Genomic DNA, 24982 nt, shown 5'->3' on the forward strand with positions numbered 1-24982 from the left:
GTGGCCTCACCAACATAGAAACATAGAAACATAGAAAATAGGTGCAGGAGTAGGCCATTTGGCCCTTCGAGCCTGCACTGCCATTCAATATGATCATGGCTGATCATCCAACTCAGTATCCCGTACCTGCCTTCTCTCTATACCCCCTGATCCCTTTAGCCACAAGGGCCACATCTAACTCCCTCTTAAATATAGCCAATGAACTGGCTCAACTACCTTCTGTGGCAGAGAGTTCCAGAGATTCACCACTCTCTGTGTGAAAAATGTTTTTCTCATCTCGGTCCTAAAGGATTTCCCCCTATCCTTAAGCTGTGACCCCTTTGTCCTGGACTTCCCCAACATCGGGAACAATCTTCCTGCATCTAGCCTGATCCAACCCCTTAAGAATTTTGTAGGTTTCTATAAGATCCCCCTCAATCTCCTAAATTCTAGCGAGTACAAGCCAACGTCTTATACTGCATAATTGTAACATGACCCCTCAACTTCCATACTCAATACTCGGACAGATGAAGTGCCAAAAGACTGACAATCCTATGTACCTGCAATGCCACTTTCAAGGAACAATATCCTAGATCCCTCTACTCCCCAGAGCCCTAGATCATAGATCCCTCTACTCCCCAGAGCCCTCTCATTCACTGTGTAGGTCCTGCCCATTTTTCTGTATTAAATTCCATTAACCATTCCTTCGCCCACCTGTCCAACCGATCAAGATACTGCTGCAATTTCTGGTAACCATCTTCACTATCTACAATACCACCCACATCTGTAAACTTATTAATCATGTCATGTACATTGTCGTCCAAATCAGCGATGTAGATGATAAACCTCAATGGGGCCCAGCACTGAACCTTGAGGCACACGACCATCACAGGTCTCCAGTCCGAAAAAACAATATTCCACCATCACCCTCTGCTTCCTTCCATGAAGCCAATTTTCTATCTAATCAGCTATCTCTCCTTGGATTCCATGCGCTCTAACCTTCCAGAGTAATCTACCAGCAGTTCTCAAACAGCTGGCCACTTCTTCATTTAAAAGTCAAATTGATAATGATTGTCAGGTGTATATGTTTGTCAAGACATTGACAATGGCATTTCCAAAATATCAATTTTTGAGGCAAACTTCAGTTGCATCTGTTAGGGAAACTTGCATTTGAAATGGATTTCTAGCTTGACTTATCAAAGTTTGATTAGAACTTAAGTAACATGGAGATTAGTGTGGTAAGCATCTTTTGCCTTTTGTTTTCTATTAGGAGAATTCTGGCATGTGACTGACTTGCATTTGGATCCGACCTATCACTTGTCAGCTGATCCTACCAAAGTTTGCTTTTCATCATTGGGTTTTCCAGCAAAGCATGCAGGACTTTATGGAGACTATGCATGTGATTCACCATATAATCTTATTCACTCTGCTTTTAAATTCATGAAAGATGCCGAAGTTCAACCCTCCTTTGTGATATGGACTGGGTAAGCATTAATGTTACATAAAACCTTACTCTGAAAAATAATTTCTTCCACCAACACCATGGCTGTAGAACATATCTTCAGCATAATGAAAGCTGCAATTACCAACAGGTTTCTTTGAGAACAATTCTTGTGCCTGTGACTTTACCCTAGAAGAACAGTTGAGCAGGCATAGCAACGTCACCACAGTGGCATGCGGCACTCCTCCATGTCGTGCACTATGCATCCACAAATGTTTTATTGTTTGTTTATCATTATTTCGTTCTTGGGTACATCCATCAGATACCACCATCTGGTTGTATTTACCCCTAATGACGTGATCACTTCTGTCTGCATGAAGTGAGTCCACTGAGGAATGTGTTTGGATGGTGAGAAGCTCTTATACCATTGGATACTGTTCTGTTTCCAGTATTTTTTTTGCAGTCATGGTCTTCCTCGACAGATCAGTGCAGTGCAAATGTTAATTATTTTCATACATATTATTTCAAATACAAAATAATATCGTAGCTTGTAAAGTAATTGGGCTCAGTGTTTTCCTTAGCTGTTTATAAATAGTGTCTTTCCTTTAATGCAGTGATAGTCCTCCCCATGTACCAGCTGAGAAACTCTCTACAAAGATCGTGATTGACATCCTCCATAATATGACACAGACTATTCAGAACCACTTCAAAGATCTACAAGTTTTTCCTGCTCTGGGAAACCATGACTTTGGCCACAGGTAATGACAAAATATAGATCTACATGAAGTATCATGGTGTTTATATCACATAGTACTTTGCGAAGCATGTGCACTTTTTTGATGATATGAGTTTTCACAAGCCTTTTTTTTTTTGGCAAAATTAATCAAGGCAATTTAAGCAGATGGTTCATATTGACATTTGTCCATTACCCCAAATCTGCCACAACAGTAAGAGTAAGGGGGAAAAAACACTTTCATCTTTTTATTTTATTCCAAGTCAGCAAAATACAAATAATTTAGTATTTATGATTGACAAACTTTAAAGAATGGTATTTTATTGCCAGATCTTGAGAATATGGAGAACGTCAGCATAGGAACAGGCCGTTCTTGACAATGTCAGTGCCGGTAATTGAGCTGAGAAAGCCATTTTAGGAGTACTGATAAAATAACCAACAATAGGTGGCACGTTGGTGCTGAGTCAAGTGCTTCACCGCTTCAGCAACCTGGGTTTAATCCTAATCTCTGGTAGTGTCCTTATGGAATTTGCACATGTTCCCTGCGACCAACTGAGTTTCTTCTCCCACATACTGAAGATGTGCTTGCTGTAAGGTTAATTGAGCACTGGAAGTTGCTATTAGTAATGGCATGTTGGCCTTCATAACAAGAGGAATTCAGTACAGGAGCAAAGAGGTCCTTCTGCAGTTGTACAGGGCCCTGGTGAGACCACACCTGGAGTATTGTGTGCAGTTTTGGTCTCCAAATTTGAGGAAGGACATTCTTGCTATTGTGGGAGTGCAGCGTAGATTCACGAAGTTAATTCCCGGGATGGTGGAACTGTCATATGTTGAAAGAATGGAATGACTGGGCTTGTGTACAATGGAATTTAGGATGAGATGTTATTGAATCATATAAATGGCCTGTCCCACTAGGCGATTTTTTTTTTCTTTTCTTTTTTTTTCTTTTCTTTTTTTTTTTTTGTAGGCGACTGTCATAGTCATAGCAGGTCGCCGAAAAACCGGCGACTGGAGTAATGGGCCTGTCCCACTTAGGCGATTTTATTTTAGGCGACTGCCGGCGACCACGACAATGGAATTCACCGAAGTCAGCACCGGCGACAACCTACGTCATCCTGGCGACAACCTACGACAGCACCTACGTCAGGAGAAGACAAGCTACAACAAACCCACGGTCGCCGCTCGCCAAAAAATATTGAACATTTCAAACTCCAGCGGCGACCAGAAAAAAGCTACAACTATTTGGTCGACTGATGAGACTACTCACGATCATACAGGCGACACCCCGGCGACTGTGTGGCGATAGCCTAGTTGCCGGCAGTTGCCTAAAAAAGCGCCTAAGTGGGACAGGCCCTTAAGATTAGTAAGGGATTGGACACACTAGAGGCAGGAAACATGTTCCCGATGTTGGGGGAATCCTGAACCAGGGGCCACAGTTTAAGAATAAGGGGTAGGCCATTTAGAATGGAGATGAGGAAAAACTTTTTCACCCAGAGAGTTGTGAATCTGTGGAATTCTCTGCTTCAGAAGGCAGTGGAGGCCAATTCTCTGGATGCTTTCAAGAGAGAGTTAGATAGAGCTGTTAAAGATAGCGGAGTCAAGGGATATGGGGAAAAGGCAGTTATTGATTGTAGATGATCAGCCATGATCACAGTGAATGGCGGTGCCGGCCCGAATTGCCTACTCCTGCACCTATTGTCTATTGTAAGTATGCGAGTGGAAGAATCTGAATGGATAGGAGCGTGGAGAGGATTAAAAAAGGGGTGGTACAAATGTATGCTTGATCGTTGGCAGAGACTCAGTGGTTCAAAAGGCCTGTGTTGTCTCGCTCTGTAACTATAAAATGTTACCAAGACTTTTCAATTACAATTATTGCAACTACAGTTATAATATGGTAAATATTGCAAGGTGAATATTCCAATGAAAAGTCTAGCCTAATATCAATGTTGATCGGGAAGTTGGTCATAGAGTATGGAACAGAAATAGACCCTTTGGCCGCATTGCTGCAAATTTAACCTTCACATCTGTTGCATGTGTTCTACACCCCTCAATTCCCTATTTATTGCATAGATACATAGAAATTAGGTGCAGGCGTAGACCATTCGGCCCTTCAATCCAGCACCGCCATTCCGCTAGGCCTAAGAGTTCTATCTAACTCTCTTTTGAATGCATCCAGTGAGTCAGCTTCCTCTGCCTTCTGAGGCTGAGAATTCCACAAATTCATATCTTTCTGGGTGAAAACATTTTTCCTCATCTCAGTTCTAAATGGCCTACCCCTTATTCTTAAAATGTGGCCCCTGGTTCTGGATTCCCCAACATCGGGAACATGTTTCCTGCCTCCAGCGTGTCCAATCCCTTAATAATTTTATGTTTCTATTAGATCGCCTCTCATCCTTCTAAATTCCAGTGCATACAAGTCCAGTCGTTCCATTCTTTCATCATATGACAGTCGCACCATCCCGGGAATTAACCTTGTAAACCTAAGCTGCACTCCCTTAATAGCAACAATGTCTTTCCTCAAATTAGGAGACCACAACTGTACACAATACTCCAGGTGTGGTCTCACCAGGGCCCTGTACAACTGCAGAAGGACCTCTTTGTTCCTATACTCAAATCCACTCATTATGAAGGCCAACATTAACTTTCTTCACTGTCTGTGTAGGTTTATAGTTTTGGACATACAGCATGGAAACGGGGTCATTGGCCTTCGATCACTCATTCACACTTGTTCAATGTTATCCCCATTTTCTCATCTGCTCCCTGTGCATTAGGGGCAATTTTATGGAGGCCAGTTAACAGACAAATCTGCGTGTCTTTGGGATGTGGGTGGAAATTGGAGCACCCGGAGGAAATCCATGAGGAGGGATCTGCTGGGGGAGTGTGCACACTCCACACAGATAGGATTAGGAAGTAAGAAGGTCAGGATCGAACCCAGATCTCTGACACTGTGCAATAGCAGCTCAACTAGCTGTACCATTTGTGCCACTTTAAATGCTGCTTAAATATTGCTGTTGTATCTAATTCCACTAATTCCCCCGGAGCGGCTTTGAAAGTACACTTTATAAGTTCATATGTATTAAAAAATTATTATTATTATCTTCTCTTTTTGTTAGGATCAGCTTCCTGTTAATATGAGTGAAGTTTATTGTGCTGCAGCTGACATGTGGAAACAGTGGTTGACACCCGAATCACGTAGTACCCTGCAAAAAGGTAACACTGCTCATGAAAACAATGAATGCTGGCCAGGCAACATCAGTGGAGAGTGAAACAGAGTCAATGTTTCAGACAAGTACACATCATCAAATATGGAAAAGTAAGAAGACCGGTCTGTTTTAAGTTGCAGAGCAGGCAATACGTGGAAAGATAGAATTGGGGGGGGGGGGGGGGGGGGGGGGGAATGAGAATGCAGGCCAATGTCAAAGTAAGAATCACAAATAAAAACAGTATTTGCAGAGTGTTTGCCCCTTCTCTGTGGTGAAGGGGCAGCCATGGGGATTTCTTTTTTAAGGCACTGGTGTTGAAAGCTTTGTCATCAGAATGGATTCAGCGTCATTGTTCAACTTCTGTCAAGGAGAAGCTATACTTCACCCTCGTTCGACCTCAGTTGCAGCATGGGACCTATACACAAATAGAAACATTTCTTTCATTGAACGTGTCCAAAGTCAGGCAGCTCGATTTTTTGTTACTAATACCTATGAGAGAGAAGCGAGTGTTACCGAACATCTGAATTCACTGGGGTGGAACCCTCTCCAAGACAGACGTGAAGCTCACCGTTAGACCTGTTTTTACAAAATGTTAAATGGTCAGCTCGACATAGATTACCAAACCTACACCAAACCCAAACCCCGCACAATTAAAGCATGGACTAGTCTTCACCCTTCCATAGTTACCCAACCAGATGCAACTAAATTTAAGGTAGCTCTTTCTTCCTAAGAACCCTTTCTGGCTTAAGTCCTCCCTCCACCACCTCCAGTTTAAATATAATTTGGAATATTTAGGAGGACCAGGAAACCAAGAACCAAGCGGAGGTAGAGAAACTGGAGGAACTAGATGAAGGCCTTTATAGAAAGGAAAGCTAGTTGTGTGAAGAACCTGAGTAGACCTGAAATGGGCACAATAACACCTATTCCAATGAGGAGTTGTGCACACCTGGGTCCCCTGTGGCTACTCAAAGCTCCATCTTCATTGTGGCAAAGGTGAATGAAGATGTAGAAGTTGTTCAAAGTAAGAATGTGTTGAAACCTCACAAATGTGATTACCTTTGCTGCAACAATTCTAACCTGCATTCCACATCTTTAAACACTTTGTTTTCTCTGTAGCTGCCCTATTTAATTGTATTAATCTAATAGGTCTTTAAATATTGAGATTGCCTGGGCAACCAGAATGAGGCCACTGGGGCTGACAAAGGGTGTTAAAGATAGCATTAAAGCAAAAGAGGGCATGTAACATGGCAAAGATTAATATGAAGCTGGAGGATTGGGAAGCTTGTAAAAATCCAGACAGGAGTAGGCATGGGTTGCTGGAAAATGATGTTGGAGAAGTAACCTTTAGAATGGAGATGAGAAGAAATATATTTTGCTGAAGGTGGTGAATCCTTGGAACATTCCGACAGATTGCTATGGAGACCAAGTCATTGGGTATTTTTAAAGTGGAGATAGATTGATTCTTGATTAGAAAGATGGTCAAAGGTTATGGGGAGAAGGCAGGAGAATCAAGTTGGGAGTGAAATATAAATCAGCCATGATTGAATGGTGGGGTAGACTCAATGGGCCAAATGGCCTAATTCTGCTCCTATGTCATGAATTTATGAAACCAAATGCAGATTGGGTAATGACTACAGGATATTTGCAAGAGTAACTCTGAGCTCCAGTTGCCTAATGCTTTATCCATCCCATTCCTAGTCTCACATGTGGCTTTAACTTTCTGCGTTGTTCCAGTGATTTTCAATTTGAGTTTGAAGGATTAGGTACAGTAAAACTCCAATAATCCATCATCTGACTATTTGGAAATCTTGATGGTTTGACATTTAAGTGACCAGGTAATGTTTGCTGCACTCAACTTGTGCCCTGGTTCCACTGCTCCCTTTCAACTTATCTGGTTTACTTAACATTTTATTGTCAGTATATGATATTATTAAAAAGTGAAGTGAGTGCATTGCTGAGTTCCTCCGTGTATCCAAGTATCCCTCAGTTTCCATTTTTATTATTTTCTGTCTCTTAACTGTTGACTTTTAAAGTAATTGTTATCTTGTTAACTGTGCTCCTACCCTATTACTGATATTCTATGTATCCCTCCCCCACTCTCTGCAGCTTAAAACATGTTCTCACTACTTATTTTCCGATGAAGATTCCTTGACCTGAAATTTAACTGTTTCTCAACACCCAAGGATGAGCTGTTTGAGCACATCAGCAATTTCGGTTTCAGTTTCGGAGTTAAATTTGTTGTTGCTTGTAATATTTTAATTGAAAATTGAAAAGTGAAATCATATTTGGTCCATTCTTAGTCATTTGTGTGACCAAAAATATGAAAAATTGTGGAACACATCTCTTCTAACTCTGAAAGCATTACAGATATATTGTTTTGTACTATATATGATTCTTTTTTTTCCCCCGAAGTTTATAAGTGACATTTTCATGTTATGGTGACAGTGTTTGTCCAGGGTCAGAGGTCAAATATGACTGGTCACGTGTGTGACCTCACACGGAAGCATTTTTTTCATCTCAGTTTTATCTTACAAACTGCATTTTAAAAAGCTAGAATGTTCATATCTTTAGCAGGCATGCATTATAGTTATGCAGGTAGGAAAATAGCAATGAGTAAGATTAATCTCTTACAAGAATTTTTCAATGTATCACTTTATGTGATGCCATCTGGTCACGTGACATTTTGGATCACTTTCCAAAGAATGGCCCATTTTGGTTTGTCTTTTAAACGTACCCATATGCATTTGCTGCACTAAAAATAATTGATCTTGTACAATTTTAAGTACGGATGTTGTTTGTATTAATAAAAAAATCAAGCAGCACATGGTTTCTGCCTAATTCAATTAATTTGCACAAAAAATGTCTTAAGGAATTGGTTGAAGGTGTTTGGCATTATTTGTGTAATGCTGCAGATATACATTGCTTCTATGAGTAAGCAGATGTTTAATTAATTGGATGATCAATTCCACCTTCCTATGCAATAGTTGATTCAAAACTTGATTCGTATTGAATGCTAATTAGTAGAGCTTTAGTGTAGGTTCATCTTACACTAAGGAGGTTCTAATCTTCTTGGTTCTCTTCTGATTTATATCCCACATTTGGTGTAAACTCAAATTCAAAACCACTTATCGCATTGCTTTGTGGAATTCAGTTTAATGTATCCTATGATAATGAGACTTGAGTAACCAAGGGATAAATTTACACCTAGCCATCTTGCATTTTGAAAGGAATCCTCACCATTGGGAAATTCATTCTTCATGATACAAATTAAGAAATTGACCAACTGGGTTACTCCAGCACTTTGTCTTTTTTTTAAACCCGCATCTGCCGTCCCTTGTATCTCTAAATAGGTGTCTCCTGCTGTCTTAGTGATAAAGTTCAACCCTTCCATTGATGGGGAGGAGATTAGATTACTTAATCTTTAGTTATTTTAACTGTACATTTCAGTTTGATTTCCTCTTCCTATAGGTGGTTTCTACACCCAGGTCCTTAATGTTAACGCTACTCAGCATAAGCAGACACTCCGGATAATCAGCCTGAATACAAATTTGTACTACGGTCCAAATAAAGCGACAGAGAAATTGCCAGATCCTGCAGGGCAGTTTGAGTGGTTCGAAGAAATATTGAAGAGAGCTCAGAAAAATAAAGAGAAGGTAAATCTATTTCTCGTGTTCAAAATAGAACATCGTTGGAGCAAATAATCCTTTATAATTTGCCAGTTGACAATTTAATATTGATGTAATTGAGGTTTTATTTTGTGAATTAATTCATGACATACCATGTAATTTGGTGTACATGTTGTTCCTGTGTCTGGCTCTCCATGTTTGTGGGGTGTATCACTTGGAACATGCAGTGAGGTCTTGCATGCAGAAGCAAAGGGAACGTGGGCACAGTGATATCATCCCAGGATTAAGAGTGAATGGTGGAGGAGAGGGATGGGGAAAAGACCGAAGCATTTTCTTTTTTTCCCTCTCTCTTGCTGACTCTTGTGTGAGATGCACCCCTCCCCAACATGCCCCTGCCCTTTCTTCACTTCCCCAACCACCGCCCTCCGTCTCTGGTATCCAGGACAAGGTCTGTCTGACATGAGGTCCTATAACCAAGGCAACATGTTGTGTTTGATGCACCCCAGCTGATAATGCAACCCACAGTTTGGGAAGACTGATTGATTATATACACCGTGTATAAGTCGCCAGCCATTTTAGTTAGACCTTCCAAATGGCTTAATAGTTTCTAGCACATTAAATTTGTGGAACCCAACAGCTCCGCTGAGTTAAAAATGCCATCATTTCTCAGAATAAAGTGGGTTGAGTACCTTTGTGAATTTTGTCATAGTTTGTTGTTGACATTTGCTGGGTCACAGTGTTGTCAGTCAAGGACAGCTTTAATTCCTGACTGGTTGGTACAAATACATTAGATCCTATTTATTTAATGGGTAATCCTTTGATTTTACAATACCTTAGATACTGTAGGGCATTTAGGGATTTTTTATTAAAGTAAAATCTACTTTTTTTCACGACTTAATTTATTTCTTTATAATATTTAAGTTGTCCATTAAGTGATTAAAAAAAAAAAAAAGTATCTATATATAATCTATTGGTAGGAAAGTGGGTATTTTTTTAAAGCTTTTTCAGCTGCAGATCCCACATGATTCCCCTATTTTGTCTACAAGTTAGTGGCCTTCATGTATGAACTTCTATTCTTTCCTTTTACTTTGAGAATGAGTCACAACACAAGATGTTTCACAGCATATTGGCAGTAAATGTCCCGAAAACACTGTATCCCCATATCTTGTTTTGTAAATGCCTGCAATTTCTTTAGTTTTGTCCTATTTCTTTTTATATTCTTACAGTGAATAAATGGCATAATATGCTTTTTAATGGCAGTTGAAAATTAAGTGTTTTAAGAATTACAAGTAGAGAGTGCAGCAAACAACTGCTCAACTGGTTAATGTTGTGAGCACTTTAGAGGTTAAGGCAGACTGGTAAAAATGGCATAATCCATACAGGGGAAAAAATCTGATCCAAACTTTGCTTAATGATAGATAGAAATAAAGATAGATCATTATCATATCACAGAGAAATGATTTGTTTTGCATAACATACACAAAGTATGCAGTCATCACATATAGGGCACTGTCAATATCCATATTTCTAATTTCCATAATGAATGTTCTATCCTGGGCCTCTTCCGTTGCCAGTGAGGTCACACAGGATCCATCTACGGTGTTGAATAATCAAAAACTATATCTTTATGTTTTTTGGAAAATTGCTTTAGGGAAGGCAGCTTTCTTGAAAATAAAAAAAAGACAGTGCTGGAGTAACTCAGCGGATCAGGCAGCACTCCACCAGCCTCTGCGTCCATCAAAACCTTCTCTGAGTTTGCTGCCACCTTCAAATTGTTCCCATCACCAGCCTTCGTCTGAAAAAGCGTCTCGACCCGAAACATTACCCATTCCTTCTCTCTAGAGATGCTGCCTGTCCCGCTGAGTTACTCCAGCTTTTTGTGTCTATCTTTGGTTTAAACCAGCATCTGCAGTTCCTTGCTAAGGTCCCACATAGGAGTTTAGTGGGCAAAATTAGGGCACATGGTATTAGGGGTAGAGTGCTGCCAGGGATAGAAAATTGGTTGGCAGACAGAAAACAAAGAATAGGGATTAACGGGTCCCTTTCAGAAAGGCAGGCAGTGACTAGTGGGGTACCGCAGGGCTCTGTGCTGGGACCGCAGCTATTTACAATATACATCAATTATTTAGATGAAGGGATTCAAAGTAACATTAGCAAATTTACAGATGACACAAAGCTGGGTGACAGTGTGAACTGTGAGGAGGATGCTATGAGAATGCAAGGCGACTTGGACGGGTTGGGTGAGTGGGCCGATGCATGGCAGATGCAGTTTAATGTGAATAAATGTGAGGTAATCCACTTTGGTAGCAAAAACAGGAAGGCAGATTATTATCTAAATGGTGTCAAGTTGGGAAAAGGGGCAGTACAATGGAATCTGAGGATCCTTGTTCATCAGTCAATTAAAGTAAGCATGCAGGTACAGCAGGCAGTGAAGAAAGTGAATGGCATGTTGGCCTTCATAACAAGAGGAGTTGAGTATAGGAGCAAAGAGGTCCTTCTGCAGTTGTATAGGGCCCCAGTGAGACCACACCTGGAGTATTGTGTGCAGTTTTGGTCCCCTAATTTGAGGAAGGGCATTCTTGCTATTGAGGAACTGCAGCGTAGGTTTACAAGGTTAATTCCCGGGATGGCGGGGCTGTCATATGCTGAGAGAATGGAGCGGCTGGGCTTGTATACTCTGGAGTTTAGAGGAATGAGAGGGGATCTTATTGAAACATATAAGATTATTAAGGGTTTGGACACGCTAAAGGGAGGAAACATGTTCCCGATGTTGGGGGAAGTCCCGAACCAGGGGCCACAGTTTAAGAATAAGGGGTAAGCCATTTAGAACGGAGATGAGGAAACACTTTTTCACACGGAGAATTGTGAGTGTGGAATTCTCTGCCTCAGAGGGTGGTGGAGGCTGGTTCTCTGGATGTTTTCAAGAGAGAGTTAGATAGAGCTCTTAGGGATAGCGGAGTCGGGGGATATGGGGAGAAGGCAGGAACGGGGTGCTGATTGTGGATGATCAGCCATGATCACATTGAATGGCGGTGCTGGCTCGAAGGGCCGCATGGCCTACTCCTGCACCTTTTGTCTATTGTCATCCTACACACTTCTGCAGAGCACTCCCTCCGCGATATCTTGGTTCACACATCCTTTCCCGCTCTGGCCAACACTCCCTGGGTACTTTCCCCAGCCACTGAATTAGATGTAGCTGCTCCTGTACCTCTTCCCTCACATCCATGCAGGGATCCCAGCAGTTCCTCCAGGTACAACTCCTCCAGCCTCATCTACTGCATCCAGCATTCTCAATGTGGACTCTTATATAATTAGATATATTTAATGTTAGGATAAAAGATTGAGGATTTGATGGTTATGGGGAACTGGCAAAGAGGAGCTGAGGCAGGATCAGCCATGATCATATTGAATGGCAGAGCAGATTTCAGGGGCTTGATGGCTTATTAATGCTCCGGTTATCATACATTCTTGTCTTGACTATAAAATGAGTTTCAGATCTCATGACCACACTTGTATTGTAACAAAATAAATGTGATTCCTAGCCAATTGGTTTATTCCCATAAAATAATTAATGTACTTTCTTCTAGGTTTATCTCATAGGACATGTTCCTCCAGGCTACTTGCCAGATTGTCTGGGCACCACTGCAGTGAGGGAGAAGGACAATGAGAGATTGGTGCAAATTCTTCGCAAGTACAGCAATGTCATTGTTGGTCAGTTTTATGGCCACACTCACAGGGATAGTATAATGGTCCTTCTGGATGATCAAGGTAATACTTTAATATATTGATTTAATTGATTTCTTAATTGTTTCAGTGAACATGCGTCAGTTGTTCTGTTTCTGCAGCCTTTTAGAATTGTGTCCATTATATTAAATTGCCTTCCCTCATTCTTCCAGCTCGTATGTATCAGAGTACTTATCTGCATTCTGCTTTGTGAACTCATTACACCAGCCTGCCTCTCAACTCCAGATTATCATTATTCTCTTCCAATTTTTGCTACATTTCCATGTATTGACAGGAGATTATTTTGAAATGGCGTCCAAGTCATTATATGTCAACAAAAGCAGTGTTCTTTGAGCAAAATGTACTTTGAGCAAAAAACAATGCTGGAGGAACAGCCCTAGGCCGCATCTGTGGAAGTAAATCAGCAGGTGGTGTTTTGGATCGGGTCCCACCATTTTCTGAGTTCCTTCAGCAGTTTATTCCTTGCCCAAGATTCCAGCGTCTACAGTCTCTTGTGGCTACTGGTACTTTGCTGGAGGGAGTACTTTGCATGAACTCCTCCAGTCTGAGTAATAATTATTCATTGCAACTCCAATCTTAAACAATCTGTGTTGCTATTGCCAAGTTTTTTCTGTGCATTTTATAAGTTTCTGGGTAGCAATGCGATACCCACTCTGCTCAGCCACTGTACCTCTCATGGAGGTGTGGCTTCCAGCTTCGCTTCTAGTCCTGGTCACTTATCAACCTAAATGCAGCTAAGCGTTAGATAGTCAAGTTGAGTCTAGTGGAGTTTATTGCCATACGCACAAGTATGGTGAGGTACAGGTACAATGATAATCTTGTTTGCAGCAGCACCGCATGCACATTAGACTAAAACATCATACAAAAACATTAAATTATACATAATTTACACAAGACAAAAAGAATGAAGAGTAAAATATTAATACAAAAATACACATTTAGAAAAAACTAAAAGTCAGCAGTATTATAAGAGATGGTCCCTAATGTTAGATTGCTGAGGTCGGAATAGCATTCCCACTAAGAAAGTAAGGTAAATTACTATTAGGAAAGTAGCTGTTCCTGAGCCTGGTTGTGTGGAACTTCAAGCCTCTGTACTTGCCCACTTACTGGATGGTGGGATTCCGTGGTGAAATATAATGCTGTCCTGAGGCAGCTCCTAATGTAGATGTTTTTTGTTGGTAGGGAGGGTTTTGCACGTTATGGACTGGGCTGAGTCCACCCTCTTGTGTTTCTGTGCATTGGAATTACTGTTCATACCAATCTGCGCTGATTGAAGCACCACTCCTTAATCAGTTTTTCATGCATTCATTGTCATTTATGATTGCTATAATTGTGGCAGCACCATCTTCCTTGGTCAAAAGAGATAATGTACTAATTTAATATCTCTGCAAAGCCCTCTTCCATCATTTGTATATTTTTTTGATCCCTAATCTGCTTTTCTTTGTTCTACCCGCTTGTTTTGTAAAATGTGTTTTGATTCCTTTTTATGTTAGCTGCTACTATCCAATCATCCTTTTTAGTTTGTTCTCCTTCACTTCTCTGAAAGAAGTACTGCATAGCTCGAACTCAGCATGACCTTGATCTAATCCAAGATGCAATTTACTTCAATACAATTAGTGAATGAAAATTCCTTGTGGTTGGAAGAGCGATGAAAATAATACGCTACAATTTTTTAGATTCTGAGATCAAAATTAATGTTCTGAGTGTTTATTTTGAAACTTTGGGAACGTTAAAACTGTATACACATCGGTTTTTAGCTGAGCAAAATTGTTTAGAAAACCTCCACTGTATGGGCAAGGATGAAATAATTACAATAGATGGTGAGTTAGACAGAAATAGATTCGAAACTATTGCATTTCAGATGAAGTCGATTTAATATATATTATTTGCTGTGTGTAATATTCCTGATGTATAGTTTGTATGCACCATAAAGAATTATTGGTGGGCCTTGTAAGGAGCCCAGCAAAGGAAATGTGGGGTGTCACCTGAAAGAAAGGTAGACACTTTGTAATGCCTTAATAACAATCTAATACTACTTCACTTACAATGAATTAACATGAGATGTTGCCACTATTCTTCTGTGAAAAATTAATATAGCAGCCAATTTATTCACAGCACGTCCTGCTAACATAGAATGATACAGTGAGGAAACAGACCACTTGCCTCAATTTGCTCACGCTGGCCAACATGTACCAGCTACGCTAGTCCCATCTGCCTGTTTTGTCCATATCCCTGTCCTATCCGTGTACCTGTCTAACTGTTTCTTAAATGTTGGGATAGTCACTGCCTCAACTACCTCTGGCTGCTTGTTCCATACACCCAACATTCGTTGTGTGGTAAAAGTCACCCCTCAGATTCTCATTAAATCTTTTTCGCTTCACCTTAAACCTATGTCCTCTGGTCCTCGAATCACCTACTCTGGGCAAGAGACTATGCATCTATCCGATCTATTCCTCCAATGATTTTATACACGTCAATAAGATCACCCTCCATCCTCCTGCACTCCAAGAAATAGTCCCAGCCTGCTCAACCTCTTCCTTTAGCTCAGACCCTCTAGCCCTGGCAACATCCATGTAAATCTTCTCTGTACCCTTTCCAGCTTGACAACATCTTTCCTAGAACATGGTGCCCAGAACTGAACACAATACTCTAAATGCGGCCTCACCACGTCTTATACAACTGTAACATGACCTCTCAACTTCTATACTCACTTTGACTGATGAAGGCCAATGTGCCATACGCCTTTTTGACCACCCTATTTACCTGCGACTCCACCTTCAAGGAACCATGCACCTGCACTCTTAAATCATTCTGCCCTACAAAACTCTCCAGAGCCCTACCATTCACTGTGTAGGTCCTGCCCATGTTAGACTTCCCAAAATGCAACATCTAATTTCTCTGTATTAACTTCCATCAACAATTCCTCAGCCTACCAGGCCAATCACTCAAGATCCTGCTGCAATTTTTCCACAGCTATCTTCACTATCGCTATCATATCACAGTTTTCAGACGAATGATTAGCTTATTTGTTTTGGAGACGATAGCTACTGCATGGAAATAGTATATTGGGAAAGCCCTCCAGTTTGTGTGCAATTACAGAGACATGGCTGCAAGAGGACCAGGGCTGGGAACTGAATATTCAGGGGTATACGTCCTATCGAAAACACAAAGAGGTGGGCAGAGGGGGTGGGGTAGCTCTGTTGGTAAGGAATAAAAGTCAGTCCCTTGCGAGGGGTGACAGAATCCGGAGATGTAGAGTCAGTATAATAATAATAATAATAAATTTTATTTATGGGCGACTTTCAAGAGTCTCAAGGACACCTTACAAAAATTGAGCATGTAGAGGAAAAACATGTAAGGGGAATGAAATAAATAGTAGACACATGACTAGTACACAAAGTAAAGACAGAATTCAATACAAAACACAGTATGAGGCAATTAATGCACAGATGAAAAGGGACGGGGACGTGGGGCTAAGGATAGGCAGAGGTGAAGAGATGGGTCTTGAGGCGCGACTGGAAGATGGTGAGGGACACGGAATTGCGGATCAGTTGGGGGAGGGAGTTCCAGAGCCTGGGAGCTGCCCTGGAGAAGGCTCTGTCCCCAAAACTGCGGAGGTTGGACTTGTGGATGGAGAGGAGACCGGCTGATGTGGATCTGAGGGACCGTGAGGGTTGGTAGGGGGAGAGGAGGTTAGTGAGATATGGGGGGGCCAGATGGTGGAGGGCTTTGTAGGTGAGGACCAGGATTTTGTAGGTAATCCGGTGGGAGATGGGAAGCCAGTGAAGTTTTTTGAGGACTGGAATGATGTGATGCCAGGATTTGGTGTGGGTGATGAGTCGGGCGGCTGCGTTCTGGACCAGTTGGAGTCGGTTGATGTAGGTGGAGCTGATGCCAAGGAGAAGTGAGTTGCAATAGTCCAGTCGGGAGGAGATGAAGGCATGGATGAGTCTTTCAGCAGCAGGCGGTGTGAGAGAGGGTCTGAGTTTGGCGATGTTGCGGAGATGAAAGAAGGAGGTTTTAATGACATGGCGGATGTGAGGCTCAAGGGAGAGGGTGGAATCAAAGATCACGCCAAGGTTGCGGGCCTGGGGAGATGGGGAGACAGTGGTGCCGTCGATGGTGAGAGTGGGGTTATTGATTTTGCTGAGTGTGGCTTTGGAGCCTATGAGGAGGAATTCTGTCTTATCGCTGTTGAGTTTGAGGAAATTATGTTGCATCCAGGTTTTTATAGCTGACAAACAGGAGTTGATATGGGAGAGGGGGGGGTTGTGGGGGGATTTGGTGCCAAGGTAAATCTGGGTGTCATCAGCGTAACAGTGGAAGTCCAGATTGAAGTGGCGGAGTATCTGACCAAGGGGGAGGATGTAGATGATGAAGAGGAGGGGGCCAAGTACGGAGCCTTGGGGAACGCCTTGGGTGACTGCGGCTGTAGCAGAGGTGTGGTTGTGGAGAGAGATGAAGTGGGATCTGTTGGAAAGGTAGGAACGGAGCCAACTGAGTGCAGAGCCTTCAATGCCGAGGTCTTTGAGTCTGGTGAGCAGGATGTTATGGTTCACTGTATCGAAGGCTGCGCTCAGATCGAGGAGGATGAGGATGTTGAGGGAACCAGTGTCAGCAGAGGTGAGGAGGTCATTGAGGACTTTGAGGAGAGCAGTTTCTGTGCTATGGAGGGGGCGAAAGCCAGATTGGAGGGGTTCAAGTAGGTTATACGCAAGGAGGTGGGAATGAAGTTGCGACGCAACGATACGCTCCAAGGTTTTTGAAAGAAAGGGGAGGTTTGAGATTGGGCGGTAGTTAATGAGAGAGGAGGGATCAAGACCAGGTTTCTTTAAGATTGGTGTAACGGCAGCAGTTTTGAAAGCGGAGGGGACAATTCCTTGGGACAATGAGGAGTTGAAGAGATTAGTGAGGTACGGGCAGAGAACGGGGAGGCAGGACTTCAACAGGGGAGTGGGGAGAGGGTCGAGGGAGCAGGTAGTGGGTTTGGAAGAGCTGATGAGTTTGGAGATTTCAATAGGGGTGACCAGGTCAAACTCAGTATGGATAGCACTGAGGAATTGTAAGGGTAAAAAGACCCTAATGGGAGTATCTACGGGCCCCCATACAGTAGCCTGGATATAGGGTGTAAGTTGAATCAAGAGTTAAAATTGGAATGTAGCAAAGGTAATGCCACAATGGTCATGGGAGATTTCAACATGCAGGTAGACTGGGAAAATCAAGTTGACACTGGAGCCCAAAAAAGGGACTTTGTGGAATGCCTCCGAGATGAATTCTTAGAGCAACTTGTACTGGAGCCTACCTCGAAGAAGGCAATTCTGGATTTAGTGTTGTGTCATGAACCGGATTTGATAAGGGAACTCAAGGTAAATAAGCCATTAGGAGGTAGTCACCATAATATGATACGTTTTAATCTACAATTTGAGAGTGAGAAGGGAAAATCAGAAGTGTCAATATTACAGTTGAGCAAAGGGGACTATGGAGGCATGAGGTAGGAGCTGGCCAAATGTGACTGGAAAGGGACCCTAGCAGGGATGAAGGTGGAACAACAATGGCAGGTATTTCTGGGAATAATACAGAAGGTCCAGGGTCAGTTCATTCCAAAGAGGAAGAAAGATTCTAAGCGGAGTAAGAAGCGACCGTGGCTGACAAGGGAAGTCAAGTACAGTATAAAAATAAAAGAGAAGTATAACATGGCAAAGATGAGCAGGAAGCCAGAGGATTGAGAAACTTTTAAAGAGCAACAGAAGATAACTAAAAAGGCAACACGGGGAGAAAAGATGAGGTACAAAGATAAGCTAGACAAAAAATATAAAGTAGGTATGTTACAAAACTTACCTTCAGCGGAGCTGCAGTTCTGCCCCTGCCCGTGTGCACGACTTTGGTGCCTTTGAGAAGGGGGCGGGTTTAAAATGCGATTTTTCTGCAGCCTATTCAAATCGATCTCTGACAGGCTGTTTAGTAGCTAAAGAAAAATCGCTTCGACTGCCGTTTTATTAAGTTTATTAAAATTAGTGCTGGATCATTTAATTGCTAGAGTAAATTAAAAATCATCTTCAAATGCCGTCAACACCGACAACGGGATGGATCTCACGTAGAGGACAAGGCATGCCGTTTATTTTTTCATATAAACTTGCTTCTTAGGATGCCTTTAATCAAAATTTCAAGTTGCGAAAATGTCATTAAGTAAATATAAGAACCGGCAGTATTTTTCTGGCGATATGAGGATTAGATCCACTGCAACCGCAACGTTCCAAACCAGCGCGTTCCACAAAATCCCACTCGCAAGATGATTTAAATGCCCATTAATTTACAAGAATTAAACACTAAATTCCTTCCATTTGGCCTATAAATTCATGACAATGAGATTTAAAAATCATGTTATATTGTGAATTCTTGTGTGAATGTTATTTGGACACTTAGGCTTTTTAAAAATGTTAACCTTTTCTTAAGAAATGGACAAATGTTTAGATCTAGTAATTGAATTTTGTAATTAGCTACAATTAGGTAACTAACTAATTATATGCTTTAATTTCAGGTCATCCAAGTAAGATTGTTTCATATTTGTTGCAGAATGCTTCAATCTATAATAACTGAAATTAATTTTTAAGAAAGTTATGGGCTTTTGACAGTCCTTGATCACAGCTTTTGTTTTAATTCAATGGAAAAGCAATACGGAACAAGATGCTAATTCCCGAGTATGAAAATGGCCATAACTTTTTTAATACTGAAGATATGAAAGTGAATTAGGTGTCAAATTAAACTTCTTTTTATGCTTTATCTGATGGGATAAATTGCAGACTTGATTTTTTAAATCCCAAAATGTTGTAACATTGCTATATAAAGGATGATAGTAAAAACGTCTTTAGGTATGTGAGGAGGAAAGAATTAGTTAAGACAAATGTGGGTCACTTGAAGACAGAAACAGGTGATTTTATTATTGGGAACAAGGAAATGGCAGACGAGTTGAACAGGTACTTTGTTTGTGTCTTTGTAAGTGAAGACAGATACAATCTCCCAGATGTACTAGTGTCCAGAGGAACTGAAGGAAATTCACATTTGGCAGGAAATGGTGCTGGGTAGACTGATGGGACTGCATCCCGGGGTACTTAAGGAGGTGACTCTAGAAATCGTGGATGCATTTGTGATCATTTCCCAAAGTTCTATAGATTCAGGGTCAGTTCCTGGGGATTGGAGGGTAGCTAATTTTATACAACTTTTTAAGAAAGGAGGGGGAGAGAAAACATGGAATTATAGACCAGTTAGTCTGACATCAGTGGTGGGGAAGATGCTGGTGTCAATTATAAAAAAGCGGCACATTTGGATAGCAGTAATAGGATCAGTCCGAATCAGCATGAATTTACGAAGGGGAAATCATGCTTGACTAATCTTCTGGAATTTTTTGAGGAAGTAACTAGGAAAATGGACAAGGGAGAGCCAGTGGATGTAGTGTACCTGGACTTTCAGAAAGCCTTTGATAAAGTCCCACATAGGAGATTAGTGGGCAAAATTAGAGCACATGGTATTGGGGGTAGGGTACTGACATGGATAGAAAATTGGTTGGCACACAGAGAAGGGATTAACGGGTCCCTTTCAGAATGGCAGGCAGTGACTAGTGGGGTACTACAAGGCTCGGTGCTGGGACTGCAGCTATTTACAATATATATTAATGATTTAGATGAAGGAATTAAAAGTAACATTAGCAAATTTACAAATGACACAAATCTGGGTGGCTGTGAACTGTGAGGAGGATGCAGGGTGACTTGGACAGGTTGTGTGAGTGGGCAGATGCATGGCAGATATAGTTTAATGTGGATAAATGTGAGGTTATCCCCTTTGGTGGCAAGAACAGGAAGGCAGATTATTATCTGAATGGTGTCAGATTAGGAAAAGGGGAGATGCAACGAGACCTGGGTGTCCTTGTACATCAGTCACTGAAAGTAAGCATGCAGGTATAGCAGGCAGTGAAGAAAGCGAATGGCATGTTGGCCTTCATAACAGGAGGAGTTGAGTATAGGAGCAAGGAGGTCCTTCTGCAGTTGTACAGGGCCCCGGTGAGACCACACCTGGAGTATTGTGTGCAGTTTTGGTCTCTAAACTTGAGGAAGGAAATTCTTGCTATTGAGGGAGTGCAGCATAGTTCACGAGGTTAATTCTCATGATGACGGGACTGTCATATGTTGAAAGAATGGAGCGACTGGGCTTGTATACTGGAGTTTAGAAGGATGAGAAGTTATCCTATTGAAACATATAAGATTATTGAGGGATTGAACTCGCTAGAGGCAGGAAACATGCTCCAGATGTTGTGGGAGTCCAGAACCAGTGGCAACAATTTAAGAATAAGGGGTAGGCCGTTTAGAATGGAAATTAGGAAAAACTTTTTCACCCAGAGAGTTGTGAATCTATGGAAATCTGTGCCTCAGAAGGCAGTGGAGGCCGATTCTCTGGATGCTTTCAAGAGCGAGTTAGATAGAGTTAATATTTGTGGAGTCAAGGGATATGTGGAGAAGGCAGGAACGGGGTACTGATTGTGGATGATTAGCCATGATCAGAGTGAATGGCATTGCTGGCTCGAAGGGCCGAATGGCCAACTCCTGCACCTATTGTTTATAAAATGTCAGCTGAGGCCTTGCTTTAATGTCTTGGTAGAAAGATGACATTTCAAAGTCCCTCAACACTCCACTGATACTCCACTCCAGTTATACATTTAATCCTTTTGCTGGACTTAAACTCCTTATTAGAGGTAAAACATTTTCATCTGAGCCAAACTGACAATGTTGAAGATACATTTGCTGATAACAGATTAATTTATATTATGATTGTAAAAGTTTTGGTTATGAATTCTGCATTTTGTAATCCATTTCATCTTTTCTTAAATGTATTATTTTTGATTTCTATTAAAAAATGGCAATATAATTGGAATATAATTTTGATGTATATATATTAATATTACAAAGTCACTGATTTATTCCACGACCTCCCAACTAGGCAATCCAGTTAACTCTTTGTTTGTGGCACCTGCTGTAACTCCTCATAAAGGATTTTTGGAGCAAGTATCCAACAACCCAGGCTTTCGCCTGTATAAGTACGACATACAGGATTACAGCTTGCTGGTAAGTTGCTGCTTATTGTAAGCAGTCTGAATTGGCATTCAGAAATGAGTGGAAGCTGAAAATTGTGTCCATTTTGACAAAGTTGCACTGATTTTAAGGGAGGATCAATTTTCTGATTTTAAAAATTCATTTATAAAAATACAAAAACGTATATGAAACAAAGAAGTCGATTCTTCTTCAAACTTAGGACATCAGTTTGAAGAACAGTCCTGACCCAAAACATCAATAATCTTCTTTTCACAAATGCTGCATTGTCTTCTGAGATACTCCAGCACCTTTTGATTCACTGTTTATGATACCACCTATTTATGTATCACTTGCTAAGTTACTAATCATGATCGTGGAGTGAATTGACAAGATGCCTGTCAAATGGGATACTTTGTCATGGATGGTTTTGAGTTTATTCTTTGAAAGTTGGATCTCATCCTAGCGAATTGAGGAGATTTTGTTTGGGTCTTGCTGTATGTAGAATGGATTCCTTCATTGGGGCGTTTCATTCACTTATCTGTGTCCTGTGCTGCCGCTTCTCTGGATACTTGAGAAATCCAGCTTGGTCAGGTAGTCAGTGTCGTACATCATGGAAACGGGTCCTTAGGCCCAACGTCCATAATAACAAAGATGCCTTACTCAGCTAGTCCCATTTGCCAGTTTATGGCCCAAATCCCTCTAAATTGTCCTTATTTATGTACCTGTCCAAGTGACTTTTAAATATTGTAGTACCTGCATCAACTACCTCCTCTGGCAGCTTGTTCCATATATCCAGCATCTTCTGTGTGGAAAAAGCTGCTCTCAGGTTCCTATTAAATCTTTCCATTCTTGCCTTAAACCTATGCCCTCTGATTTTTGATTCCCCTACTCTGGGTAAAAGACTGTGTATTCACCAGATCTATTCCTCTCATGATTTTGTACACCTCTATACGATCACCCCTCAGTCTCCTGCACTCGAAGGAATAACATCCTAACCCCCTCCCCCATCCTTTTTGTACGAGTACTGGCAAAAACCTCATCAATATTCTCTGCTCTTTCCAGCTGAATGACAGTGTTAAGGAACAAGAGCATAGAAAACAGCTGCTGTCACTCAATCTCATATGCAGCCATCAGTACTGCAGATTTTATCCAAGAGGTGGGACCAATGTGGTGAATGCATTCATGACAGGGGTAAGGGGTAGGTAGCCCTGTTGGCCAGACAGCTTGAATTGCTGCCAGTCACAGAGAGAAGATGCAGTTCTAACCTAGGGCTTCTCAGCCCAGGATTGACTAGTGCAATTGATATTATACTTATTTTGGTAGTAAATCCATCTGGTTGCTTGCTGTAAAACGTGCAAAGGTTACAATGTCAGTAAAGTGTGAATAATAGCGGTGCAAAAATAAATGAAATATACCTGGCATATTAGTTGTCTCAGCCGAATCTTCTATGACAGCCCTCGCACGTTAAAAAGGATGTTTTCAGGAGTTTATTGGTGGTGGTGTGATGGGGTGCGTTGTTGAGGGAGATGTTTTTTTTTTTTTTGCTTGCTGTGAATGCAAACTTTTTATTAAAAAAAAAAAGATGGGACAGCGGTAGAGTTGCTACCTTACAGGGCATCCAGCACCAGAGACCCAGGTTCGATCCTGACCCCTGGTGCTGTCCGTACAGAGTTTGTACGTTCTCCCTGTGACCACATGGGTTTTCTCAGAGATGTAGGGTTTCCTCCCAAACTCCAATGTTTTGTTGGTTAACTGGCTTTGGCTTGTATATTTGGTGTAAGTGTAAATTGTCCCTAGTGTGTGTAGGCATGTGTTAATGGGCGGGGATCGTTAGTCAGTGTGGACTCAGTGGGCCGAAGGGCCTGTTTCCGCGCTGTCTCTCTAAACTAAACTAAATGAGTGGGAAATGTGGGACTAGAGAGATGAGAGAGAAACTTGGTTTTCAAATCTATTAGAAACGAGCTTTTAGCTACCTATCTGAAAGTTTAGTGGAGAAATGTTATTTCTCTTGCAGGATTTCTGGCAGTATTACTTGAACCTCACTGAAGCAAATGAGAAGAAAAAGCCTGACTGGAAGTTGGAATACAGCATGACATCCGCCTATGGCATAAAAGATCTGCAACCACAGTGTTTATTGGACTTAACTGATCGGTTCATAATGGCACAAAGTGAGAAATTTCATATGTATTACAACCATTATTTGGTCAGTTATGATCCAAGTAAGAAATGTGTTGGCCTTTGTAAGATGAAACAGATATGTGCTATAAGATATTTAGATAGCACTTCATACACAAACTGCATTCTAAAGGGACTAAAATAAGAATTTTCTAGAAATTAGATTGATAAAGATTGTAAAAATGAACATTTTATTTTAAATTTCCTGGCAGGCTATTACCTTGTTTATCTTGTACTTTATTTTGTTGGGTGCATATTCTGATTAATTTGTATTGTGGTGGATGTTCATGTTAAAATGTGTTTTTGAGTGATCTGTTGCTTTTAATTGTATGACTGACCTGACAAATGAAATTCCTCGTATGTTGCAAAACATACTTGGCAAATAAAGTGTGATTCTGATTCAGATTTTCCCAACATTCTATCTTTCTTATTGTAATCCAGTGAATTTCTTTGATGCAATTTTATTTTGTGTACTTTAATTTTGGAGCTGTAAATTTCTTTAGGATGTTGGGGTCGATATATTCCATAATTATCTCAAATGGGGTTAGGTAAGGGGGAGGTACAGCGAGACCTGGGCGTCCTTGTACACTGGTCGCTGAAAGTTGTCGTGCAGGTACAGCAGGCAGTGAAGAAAGCTAATGGAATGTTGGTCTTCATAACAAGAGGATTTCAGTATAGGAGTAGAAAGGTTCTTCTGCAGTTGTATAGGGCTCTGGTAAGACCACATCTGGTAAGACCACAAAGGGACTGAAGTTTAGGGGTAACATGAGGGGAAACTTCTTTACTCAGAGAGTGGTAGCTGTGTGGAATGAGCTTCCAGTGAAGGTGGTGGAGGTAGGTTCGTTTTTATCATTTAAAAATAAATTGGATAGTTATATGGATGGGAAAGGAATGGAGGGTTATGGTCTGAGCGCAGGTATATGGGACTAGGGGAGATTATGTGTTCGGCACGGACTAGAAGGGTCGAGATGGCCTGTTTCCGTGCTGTAATTGTTATATGG

The 24982-nt window shown here is 41.3% G+C and overlaps 1 protein-coding gene across 1 annotated transcript in view; it reads left to right on the forward strand.

Annotated features, from left to right (window-relative positions):
• smpdl3a (sphingomyelin phosphodiesterase acid like 3A) overlaps positions 1–24379 on the forward strand; it is a 37555-nt gene extending 13176 nt beyond the window's left edge. Inside the window, 8 exon segments of the mRNA XM_033021196.1 lie at positions 1250–1463; positions 2035–2165; positions 2168–2178; positions 5267–5363; positions 8825–9009; positions 12570–12750; positions 21715–21839; positions 23821–24379. Coding sequence (XP_032877087.1) covers positions 1250–1463; positions 2035–2165; positions 2168–2178; positions 5267–5363; positions 8825–9009; positions 12570–12750; positions 21715–21839; positions 23821–24126 — 1250 coding nt within the window. The 3' untranslated portion in view covers positions 24127–24379.
• Positions 24380–24982: the final 603 nt, after the last annotated feature.

This window comes from Amblyraja radiata, chromosome 5 (genome assembly GCF_010909765.2).
Source record: "Amblyraja radiata isolate CabotCenter1 chromosome 5, sAmbRad1.1.pri, whole genome shotgun sequence".
In the NCBI taxonomy this organism is placed as follows: Eukaryota; Metazoa; Chordata; class Chondrichthyes; order Rajiformes; family Rajidae; genus Amblyraja; species Amblyraja radiata.